Source organism: Syngnathoides biaculeatus, chromosome 3 (genome assembly GCF_019802595.1).
Source record: "Syngnathoides biaculeatus isolate LvHL_M chromosome 3, ASM1980259v1, whole genome shotgun sequence".
In the NCBI taxonomy this organism is placed as follows: domain Eukaryota; kingdom Metazoa; phylum Chordata; class Actinopteri; order Syngnathiformes; family Syngnathidae; genus Syngnathoides; species Syngnathoides biaculeatus.
The window spans coordinates 22912337-22924409 of record NC_084642.1 but is presented as its reverse complement, the minus strand read 5'-3'; the positions used below and the strand labels follow the sequence as shown (position 1 = coordinate 22924409).

General features: G+C 42.3%; 1 protein-coding gene across 2 annotated transcripts in view; it reads right to left on the bottom strand.

The window, feature by feature from the left end:
- Positions 1 to 109: 109 nt before the first annotated feature.
- Positions 110 to 12073, bottom strand: part of itfg1 (integrin alpha FG-GAP repeat containing 1) — a 172149-nt gene continuing 160185 nt past the window's right edge. Inside the window, exons 16-18 of one of the 2 annotated variants that reach the window (XM_061814835.1) lie at positions 10357 to 10442; positions 4713 to 4830; positions 110 to 945 (exon numbers count right to left, since the gene is read on the bottom strand). In XM_061814835.1, coding sequence (XP_061670819.1) covers positions 886 to 945; positions 4713 to 4830; positions 10357 to 10442 — 264 coding nt within the window. In that variant the 3' untranslated portion in view covers positions 110 to 885. The remainder of the gene's footprint in view (positions 946 to 4712; positions 4831 to 10356; positions 10443 to 12073) is intronic. The other variant, XM_061814836.1, reaches the window with a different exon arrangement.

Here is a 12073-nt window from a genome sequence, read left to right as displayed (position 1 = left end):
TGCTGCGCCCAAATCAATTCAAGAATAGAGCTTGGGGGGTGTAACGAGACTGAAGCCTGGGGTGTCTTTTTCAGGCTGAAGAATTAAGCACACAAACACCTCAACACAGTCAATAACTTTTATTATTCACATGGAGTTGCTGCGGCGTAAAATAAATTAGACGCATAATTGTTTTTTTTTTTAAAAAGTGCAAATCCCAAAACATATTCACAAACTGTCGCAGCGGACCCACTGCAGCTTGAAAACGACAAGAATGAAAAATTAGACGAATTCAAATGACTGAACACAAAGTTTCAGCATCACGGAAGGCAGGAAAAAGAAAATTTGACATTTGACCATAAATGGATGGGAGTTGGACAATGACACTGCACGCTCTTATGGCAGGCATTTTGCCAAAACAGGATAACAACACAGCAGAGTCAACGAGAAAGTGTGAGCCATTTTAGACTAGGAATATTTTCCAGATAAGAAAATGAGCCACAATGGGTTTTTTTTCCCTTACACAAACAAATGGCCCTTTGGAGTGAGAGTGTGAATGTGAAGGTAACACATAAAGGAGGGGCAGATAAAGACGGGGAGTTTACAAGGGACAACGTTCATGGAAATAAGTAATGGTAACATTTAAAGTGGTCCAGTCAAGAGTGTGTTGATGGCTAAAGGGGGGCAGATGACAGTAATGGGGAAAGGGGACTTCAAGGGAGGAGGTAAAGTGTGCAGGTAAGTCAAAGAGGGCCACGCAATGGTAAAAGGGTGCACTCCAGGTAAAGAAGAAAAGGGGACCGGGTAAGAGGGAGGTAAGGGGGATAGATAGATACGTGCGTTGAAAGTGGAGGGGGACAAGGTAATGGGGAATGGGCCGTCCAAGCACGATGCAACGGTGGCTGGTCACATGGCATCAAAATGGAAACGATGAGCTTCCTGCCTCTTCTCCCGCTCGTCTGCTTTCTGGAGCACAAAAAGAAACACACGAAAAAAAAAAAGATCAGAACAAGAAGACGACAACAAGACGCTGTGAGGTCACAATCAAAGACTCCTTTCACCCCCTCTCATTCTCTAACCCGCACCCCCCATCTCACTTGACAAACTAAGAATAATAATCCTGGCCAAAAAGGTTTTTGCCGACAGCAGCAATTTCTCACTTCACCGTCGAGTTTCTTTCAAGTGACAGCTGACATCTTATTGAAAATGTACGCACGCACACGGCTTCTTTTCCCTGTGTCTTCATGCACCTTTTCCCCTACCTTTAAATAATTTTCCATCTTGGACCACATTAACAGGAATCTTCATTTTCCCATTATTGAAAAATATGGTCAAAGAAGATGTTAAATGTCTTCCTGATGATGACTCCATTCACCCTACAGATAATCATTTGTCACCTTGTCACTTGTTTCTTTTTCCACATAACAGTTGTTCATTCATCTTGCCAAGTACTAACTGATGGTCCTGGCTTTTTTTTCCTTCCTTTTGGCAGCAGTAAAGATGAAAGGCCGGGAATGTTTTTTGATTTTTTTTTTTTTGGTTTGGCCAGGCACATCAATGTGTACGCACTAATCGGGCATCTAGGGGACGGCATCCGTCAGCCAGGGCACTCGAATCATCATTAAGCAGCGGTGCATTGATTTGTGTCCATCCGATGCATTTAATGATGCCGTTATTTCTGATGTGGATTAATTAAGTTGGATGCTGCGCCTCAGGTGGGATGACACTTCCTTTGGAGTGATTGATTGACCTCCTTAAATATTCTTCTACTTTGCTCCACATGGATGTTTGCCGTGCTAAATTGGCAACGGGCTTGTCTCCACCTCACTTTGTTGTTAGGAGAGGAAATGCCAGCAAGTTAACAGCCCCAATGCTAAATGACACTCGCCTTCTGGTCGTGACTTTAAAGGTCAAGTATCATGAAATGGATGATTTTTAGTATGTTATTAATGAAAAAACGGCAGCCGGTATAGCCCCATACATTTTTTTTCACCACAAAACATGATTTTGACGTGTATGGCTTTGTGTAACTCCCGCCCTGAAAATCCCTAAAGGGATTTTTTGGAGAAGAAGCAGGAAGTGACGTACGCGTATGAGCGCCCTCCAGCGGACTCGTTTGTTTCTATTAGTTGTACCCGCGGGGAGGTAGCTCGTTGTTCCTCCGTGTTGCATTGCTGGACATTGCTTGAACACTCGGGAGGATGGATTTACCCTTCATAAGTTTCCAAGAGAACCGCTTCGTCATGAAAAATGGATTGCACAGGTGCAAAGGACGAGAGCTTCGTGGGTTCCAAATGACAGGTAGGTGTGTATATAGCTGCCAAAAAAAAATAATAGTCTGGGGCGGACCACGTAATCGGTCTCTCATAACGTAACCAAAGATCCGCGTACGTATGACAGGCACGCTAAATGTGTCGATGTGCGGAGGGCTTCCTCGTTGGGCTTGCCGGCGAAGGCTGCTGCGTCAGCTTGCCAGCGAAGGCTGCCGCATCGGCTCGCAGACGGCACCAGCTATGAATAACGCTCCCGACATGGGCGCACTCAGCCGCGTGCGACGCCAACGCCGGAAAGCAGCCCGGCTCGGCTCCGTGATGAGTCACCTCGGCACCGAAAATGAGCCACACCTGCCGAGGCGCTGCATCCGCTGGTCACGGCTTCGGCGAAGGCTGCCGCGTCGGGCTTGCGGATGGCGGCAGCTCTGAACAACGCTGCCGACAATGGCGCACCCAGCCGCCTGCGACCTTCCCCGGCCTCGTCGACAAGGCCGAACTGGCTGAGCCGGCCACCGGCCTTGTTGCCCGGGATGGCTTATCGCAGCTGGCCGACGGCCTTGTCGCGGCGCCGGGCCGCGATGGCTCATCTCCGCCACAGAAGTGGATCGGATGGGTGAGGCGGTTTGGCCGTGATTGCATACCATCTAAATATGGCTCGAAACAATAGGGTAATATTGCCCCGATAACTTCACTCGGTTGTGAGATGTTCTCTTCTTCGAAAAGAGCTTTCGTGTCAGAAGGAGCGTGTTCGTCTACCATAGTAGGGTCCACCACGTATTTTGAATGGAGAATGTCCGGGGTGACGTCACGGACAGGAGATGCAGCCAATATGGCGACCATTTGGATGTCGAATGACACTTTCGCAACTTTGTTGGATGACGTGCTCTCCCCTCATATTTATTTTTTCGTATAGTCATCGAAGTGAAAAATGTTATATGTATTTTTCGTTACAATATCTATTTTAGAATGTTTATAGGGTTGACACCCAGAACCAATCATAACATTTCTTGAAAATACAGCGACAGAAGTCAGACTTAGTATCATATAATTTAGTAGGACTGTCGATCAAGAATAGACTCACAAAAAAGCCATGTCTGAACAAACACGGTAAGTCTGCCATTTTGGTTTGAAGCGAAAATTTCAGAGTCCTTCTGGGCCTTTCCAGGGGTCCTTCAATGACACACATAAGGCGCACCACATTGTCAGTGGCCACATCTAATGTGGTGCCTTTTCTATTGAGAAGAGAATTGAAGACCTTTACGGTCATGAAAATACATGAAACTATGGTAAATAAAAAAAAAATATGCGGGGGCCGCAAACAATGAACCACGAAAGGGCAAGGGCATACTGTATTCCTTTAGGTTGAAGTCAGGTGATATGTCAGAGGGTTCTTGAATACATGAGGAAATGGGTAGCCGGTGGAGGTTTTGGAGGACACGGGTGATGTGGTCGTGGGAACAGGTGTCAGTGAGTAGGCAGGCAGGCAGGCAGGCAGGCAGGCAGGCACCAAAGTTCTGGATGAGCTGCAGGTTGTGCCACAAAGGATGCTGTTTGCAATAGTTGACACGGGAAAAGATGGAGGCAAAAACCAAGGTTTTGGTAGAAGGGAAAGCCTGATGGGGGGAGACAAGATATGTTTTCTAATGAAAATGTGACTGGTTGCTGTTGAAAATGAGCACAAGTTTGTTGCAGGGAAGGGAAGGTGACAGTTGAGGTGTCGATGCTGAGCCGCGGAGAATGCCAAGAATCTCAGTTTTTGCACTTTGGTGTGGGTGGAGTATGACGGCGAAATTCTACAACTCGCCTTCAAACGAAACTTGAAACACCACTGAGTTTGCATGATTACCACCAAACTGTAACTAACTTATTGTGGGTGGAACATGGCAGCAAAGTTTGACAACTCACTATAAAATATGTATTAAAATTCAGCTCCCAGACAGAAAAAGACAGGACGGCCTGACATTTAGACGAGAATTTCAAATCTACACGGTCAGATCGCAATCAAATTACAAAAATAGATAATAGCAGATAGCTGATGTTAGAATATAACGTTTTTGCCTTTGGATGCGGGTGAAGTTTCATGAATCGCCAGAAAAAACAAAAATTTCAAGGCCACATTTTTAAATACGCACACATGCACACACACGTGGCCGAGGGGCGAGCAAAGATGCCAGTAACGACCCATCTCAGCACACGGCACCAGCCAGTAAAAATAGTGGAAGCGGACAAAAACGACCTAAAAGTTGCATGTTCTCGTGGATGCGTGATGCAGGAGTGCGACTGTCGTGGAGCGATCAGAAAAGGTGGGAAAAAGCGGCGGCGGAGGCTTCCCGGAGGGTGTATTTATGCCAGTAATCAAAGACTAGATCCGCCGTGCTGAAAGGACGGCTGCTGCCAATTACAGCAGAACGTCCTCTAGGGTCTGACAGAGGAATATATGTGTGTGTGTGCGCACTCGACCTTCTCCTGCCAGTGGAGGATCCCGATGATGACGAGTATAAAGACGCACACGCCAATGAGGGCAATGGCGGTCAGCAGAACACTGTTACTGGGAGTCAGGTACAGTTTGGCGCTCCAACTGCACATGAAAAAGGAAAGAAAAGACATCATTTTTATTCATTCAAGTCATTTCCACTTGTTTTAAAGTTGGGTCAAAATTAGTGCAGGGTACCAAAACACATTTTTGGGGGGGTTTGGCCCCCTCCAATTCGCTTTGTTAATATTTTGATATATTACAGCCTTATTCCAAAATGGATTGAACAAATTTTTCCCCTTAAGATGTGACAAACAACATATACAAGAAATTCACACTTTATTGGATTTTCCTTCTAAAGAAAAATACTGAATGAAAGATTTCCCTCTTCCATTGACAAGGGATGCACTGATCCGATACAATATCCATACGCTATACATCTGTACTTGTGCTTTCTGGGTCGGAATCATGCCAGCAGATTGGAGATACTTCAATTATACTGTTTCGGAAATATGTCTTGTAAATTTGACACACCACAGAGTGCAGTTCACAACCCTGGCAAATTTGAACCATTAAAAGAAATGTCGCCGCTCTCAAATGTGGTGGGCGTGTCCGTTGAATGTCGTGAAACTACGGCTGCTCAACTGTTAGCTGTCCATTAAATGTGACTACTTGGCATAGCAGTGTATATATGAAAACGATAGTATCTTACATGATGTAAAATCATGTTAGGAGGCTCACCTTCAAAGGGGAATCATTACTGTGATCTAGATTAATGAGCACACAACTCTCTTGTGTATAATATGCTCTTGAACATAATGCACACCCCAAAAACTGAGCCCAAAAATCTGGAAAATCCTTCGACATATTTAGATTGTGCAACATCGATTTGGTCTTATCACTATGCTCAAAACATGCTAGTATTATCCGTATTTTATTAGGTTATTAAAAAAATATTGTGTTCTGTGTGGATGCACTAACATTTCTTTTTCCACCTGTGTTGGGACACTTCAAAGTTAATGTAAAAAAAAAAAGCTTCATGATGCTTAATGTCACATTTATGTGCTCATCTGTCATGATACCCCCTTCGCCATCTGAAAATATCACAATGAAATCCCCAGTATTTGGGATTTTATATCAATATGCCGCCATGCCTACAAAGATATGATTCTCGGGTGACCAGATGAAAATGTAATCACAATAGTGATGGATATATATACATTTGTAAAATACATTAGTGTATATCACATCGGAATGAAAGTACCCCCGTACACTTTTTTTTTTTTTTAAAACAACCTACTACAGTATACGTATATAATTACACATTATTTTAATTTCCTTATACATGTGTGTAATGGACTCTATCGACTTAATTATTATGAAAAAAAAAACCATTACAGAGTATGTGACAAATTACAGTGAGCACACAAGCCTAACACCTAAAACATGAAATCTAGTTTGTTGTTAACCAAAAATAATTTTTTTCATCTCACAATATGAAAATTCACTCAACTGTTTTGAGTTGAAGAAGAACCAGGAAGTGATGTTTTTGCAGTAGCAGGGTAGAGTGTTGGTTATTTATTTTCATATTTTATTTTATATTGGTTTATACCTATTGTACCGGTGAAAAATTTCTTGTTTTTATCTGCGTGTTAGCCAAAATGCCGGCTCGTTGTATTGTTGGATTTTGCTCGAACACTTGGGAGGATGGATTCACTCTTCACACGTTTCCAAAAGATCCGATTTGTCGTGAAATATGGATTGCACAGGTGTAAAGGACAAGAGATTCGTGTGGTCCAAATGACAGGTAGGTTTGTATAGAGCTATCAAAAAAATAATAGTTGGGGGGGGACTAATTTGTCTTAGTTTATACCATATGTTACATGTGAATTTAGAATAAATCCCCCTGGTCAAACCAGCAAAATATAGAAAAACACTAGTATTGTGTTAAAGACAATTTAATCACACACAACACAATACAACATGAAAAAAATAACAAAATAGAAGTATAAAGACAGTTTAGAAGTGTGTAACATGAGCTAACTAGCAAAACGATGTATTGTCACCAAACTCGAACAAATGTTATTTCCAGCGAATGTTCTGGGAAGGCAGTGTGGTGTCTGTGTACTTGTGCACTTGTCCGAAAGCAGCAGTATTAATAAAAAGCTCCATCGGCAGCGATCCTTGTTCTTATAGGAACATTCTAGAAATCCGTGTCCGACAATGCTACGTGAGTCAGGGGTGCTAAATGTGTTGATGCGCGTGGGCCACTGTTTTACTGTAATTTCACGAGTATAATGCAACTTGAAGTATAATGCGCACCCCCAAAGTTGACCGGAAAACCCTTCTTCCAATGTCCACTGCGCACCACCAATTTGCTGCTACTCAGATGCTCAAAGTATTGGAAATTATCTGTATTTATATTTTGTTAGGTTTGTACTTTTATTGTTTTTCAAAAAACTGTGAGTACAACAATCATTAATAATAATCATTGTGCACGTGCTGATGTAGATGTAATATAATCTCGGGACAGGCCACAGAACACGCTTGTCCTGGTCCCTGTAATTGTCAAAACAGAATCCCTCAACCAACTAAAATAAATGCTCAATGATGGCATAACATTTTATTAATACTGTTGATAACACATATTACAGTCTTAAATAAATATTTAACCCTGTTTGACTTAAACATTTTTTGCATTAAATATTTGTGCATAAAACGTTTGTGCATAGTGCAGTTTATCCTCTACATTACACATCCTTGGCCAAGACATGAAAAGCAACATCTGGCTCATCTCCAATCTGAAAAATATCCATCATAGCTACCTTTGGTGACTTAGTTCTGGTGCCTCCTCAATTAACGAACAGCGATCCTATTTTTCCTCCCACAGCATGTCATCCGTTGTGCCACCCGTGGCGTTTGTGGGGAAACATTTTTTGAATCCCAAGAGATTTGGTTCCGCAGCGCAGCCTCTCGCCCAGCTGACGCCATAGCTTACCTATGGTGTCAGGTGTGTATCAAAACAATGTGAGCTCAAACTACGTAGAAATAAGCGCAATTGGCACATTTAAAAAAAAACAACCATTTAAATTGTTTTTTTTTTTTTTCCAATGTGCCTATGACGCTCGTTTCACCTCAGGTTGTTTTGATACCCACCTGAAGCCATTGAGGCGAGCTATCGTTGTTTCGGACTGCGGCGCTACTTCTGGGTTGGCAGCGTCATCAGCATAAGTGATGGCACATTTCTTTTAAAAGCAGCTGGAAAACTTGGCGTTGTCGTCGACAATTTTGTCTTGGTTTGAGTTAAAACAAACTCACGGGCAGTTGTTTCTGATCTTTGGTGCAGTAGCAACAAACATGCTATGCTAACGATCGTAAAATGGAAGCTCCCCAAGGAGGTCAGAGAGTTCAAGTTGGCGGCGCAGATTATTGGAAAAATATAAATGTGTAACATAAGACATTGAATATCATATCGAAATGTATATGTATACCTTTTTTTAACCACTCTATATACCTGTGTACAACTACACAATGTGATTCTATTTTTTATTTTTCATCAATACTTAAATATAATGCGCTCTATGAATTTTTTGAAACTATTTTTGGAAATATTTGTGGGTTATTTTCGAGAAATTACGGTACTTCAGTCAAACTTTTGCTACTTTGCACTTTAATAAAACACTACCAGCTCACTTTTTCCGACTCGTATTATCATCAAAGCGATTAATATTATATGTACTTTTGATAACAATACCTACATATTTTGGTGTCAGTGTCACTTTAAACCAGTGCGGACATGTCACAAAGAATCATGGACTGGCAGCCCATCCTTGCTTGCTCTACCTGCAGACTCCGACGGCTACCTGGTTGATCCTACCAGTATATACAGTTTGTACAAGCAATATTCAGACCCTCTGACATTTTTCACTTTGTTGTATTGCAGTAATTTGCTTTGTTTATACTAGTTTTACCTGCTGGAAAGTAGGTCTTTGTTCCTTTGTGTTAGCCAAAATGCAGGCTCGTTGTAATGCTGGATATTGTTCGAACACTCGAGAGGAAGAATTTACTCTTCATACTTTTTAAAATGACCCGGTTCATCATGAAAAACGGATTGCAAAGGTGCAAAGGTATGAGAGCTTCGTGGGTTCCAAATGACAGGTGTTTATAGAGCTACTAAAAAAAAAAAAACAATAGTTGGGGGAGGACGGGGAGGAAATCCTCCCAGAACGTAACCAAAGATCCGTGTACGTAAGTCAGGGGTGCTAAATGTGTCTGTGCACGTCGACGCCGCGGACGGCTTCGGCAGTGCCTCGTCCGCCGAGCACGGCTTCGGCCGGGGTGGCTCATATTGGCGCCGCCCGGGTGGCTCATACATACTGTCTGGGAGTCTGTTGGTAGTTAGAAGTGAGCCGCATTTCATCTAAATATGGCTCGAAACTATAGGGTAATATGGCCCGGTCACTTCACTCGATTGTGAGATTTTCTCTTCTTCGAAAAGAGCGTCCGTGTCCCATAGCAAGTGCCAGTACATGTTATCAATTGCGAATGTCCCGGTGTAAAAGCTGCTGATGATGTTACAGGCAATATGGCTACCACTTGGATGTCGAGTAAGTCTTCTGCAACTTTGCGCTTGGATGACACGCTCTCTGCTCATATTTATTTTTTTGTAAAGACATTGAAGTGAATAATGTTGTATGTATTTTTCATTGCAATATCTATTTTACAATGTTTAGAAGCACGAGAGTGGGGCTTTAAGCACATAACGAAGGAGTGGCTTCAGAACTCTATGACTGCTCTTGAATGGCCCATCCAGAAACCTGACTTAAATCCAATTGAGCATTTCTGGACGAGACTTAAAAATGGCTGCCCACCAACATTGACCCTTAAACCCGACAGAACTGGAGATTATCTGGAACGAGCGATCGCAGATGAACCTCAAATCCACATGTGAAAAACCTGCTGCATCATTCCCCAAAAGAATCATGGCTGTAATAGCTAAAAACAGTACTTCTACTAAAGACTGAGAAAAGGGTCAGAATACTTGTGGCTATATGATATTTGAGTTTTCATTTTTTCAAAAATCTGCAGAAATTTCAACCATTATTTTTCTCTGTCAATGTGGGGTGCTGTGGATACATTAATTAGGAAAGAAGGAACTTAAATGACTTCATCAAATGGCTGCAATATAACAAAGAGTAAAAAAATGCATACGGCCCTGTACAGTGGAAATGCAAAAGGTCAACTGAATCAATATAACTCAATGTTGGAAAAGATCAAGATGATATTGTTCATTACACACAACAGCAATATTCTCAATAGCGTCAGAAAATATTGTGATCTTAAGAAACCATCTGGTGCTGGAAGATCATTAAGAAATACAGCTCACGGCATCTATGTGTGCGCTTATCTACTGCCATATGTACCAACAATTGGGATACTACACACACACGCACACATCATGTGATCACATGCTGTGTTTGTCCTGGTGAGCATTGTGCATCTAAGTGTTTACACAACACCAGGAAAGCTGCGCTGCTAACTTAAGTGTGTTGTTGCTAAGCGGCGGTACCGACAGTATCCATGGGAACAACGACCCTGAGCATCCCATGCCGGGGGAGTGTGTGTGTATACCTGCTGGGCTGATTGTGTGGGTAGGGGATGACAATGAGCTGAGAGTTGGGGATGATGGCCGTCCATTCCTGCTTCCTGAACTCCTGCTGGGGGAAGACAGAAAATATTGTGCTGTATCATTTAACGGACTGTATTGTAATGCCACTGGAAAATATTGTGAGGATATTGATATTAATGCCATATAAAAATACCACTGGAAAATAGCGGCACGGTATCAATGATTGCGACTGATCATGAACTCGCAATCTAGTTCAGGTTAGCAAAGTTAAAATGTTGTGTGTAACATTAATTCAAGTCTTTTCCAGACTTGACTGTGAGTTAAAAGTTTTGAGTGGGTCAGCATTTAAGAATCTAAAAAATAAATACAAATAACGCCTGCAGCTAATTGTTCAACACCGCTTGCAATTCTCTCCCATGTATTTAATGTCACTTTCCCGCCTCGGGGCAAAAACATTCCGTTAAAACAGCTGACATTAAGAACAGATACACACAAGCAGATCCGCATGCACGCATCCCCACAGTGCATCATAACAGGTGCATCATTCAGCATTGACACATCCACTTCACTTTATTGGATAACCAACTCAGTAGCCCTCCCTTGAAAGTTGAACAAAAAAATGCCTGGAGCTGGATTTTAACCGACTGATATAAATATTAGGTGGACATATCAACCATAACAAAAAAGTACAAAAATGTCTGAAGGACTCATGCCACATGATAGGTCCAAAATGTCTGCAGGAATTCTAGCAAAAATTGAGGTTTTAACCCAATGATAGTATTTTAATGAATGGTTAGTTTTCACATTACAATTTCAAACATAGATTGGAATTTCAATTTAGGGCAAGGGTTTCGGGTTGGGTTTCAAATGGATTAAAATGAGGATTGGGGCTTCAAACCAGAGATGAGGTTTCAAAACGGGGTTTCAACCAACGGTAAAGGTTTCAATACAAGGTTAGTCCTTCAAATTAGGTTTTCACGGAACAGTTTCAGGGTTAAGGTTTCATGTAAGGGTTTAAAGTCAGAGTTAGAATTTTAGACAGGAATTTAGGTTTCAAGGTAAGGTTTCACAGTTGGGTTTACGTTTCAAGTCAGGGTTAGCATAGAAAAGGTCCACTAGCTTGCGATAGATGGGCTAATGAATGGCATTGATAGTCCAGTATAACTCGAGCGATATTCATACACAATGCAGAAAGATGATAGAACAAAACCCACAGCCTTATAACCCTTCTACAGCACTGCAAAAAAGAGCTATATTACTGCAGCTTTGTGCAACCTTCGTCTTTGTGCCCTTTCATCAAATCTGTGATATCTGTATGCGTGGAGCACACTGTCCCCCTTGAAGGCCAAGGCGCACACAACAGAAGCAGCACATATTACCACCTAGGCAAGTGGAATAGGATTGATCCGCGTGTACCATATTTTCCGGACCCCGAAACCCTGAAGCCTATGTAACGATGCGGCTAAAATATTGCCCCCCCCCTCCCTCCCCCTTGCAAGCAGCTATCAGTTTAAACGTACAACTAAAACATGTTTGAATGTAATGCTAAAAACATGACCGTTCCTTATAATAGTTCCTCGGCTGTGGGCATGTGCAAATGTCTCCAGTGTGTGAAGAAGAAGATGAAGCTGCCTCGAGTGTGTCAAAAAAGACCGTGCTAGTTTTTGGTGGACTCGAAGCAGAACGCAGCACGACACGCATGAAAGCAATATATATCTC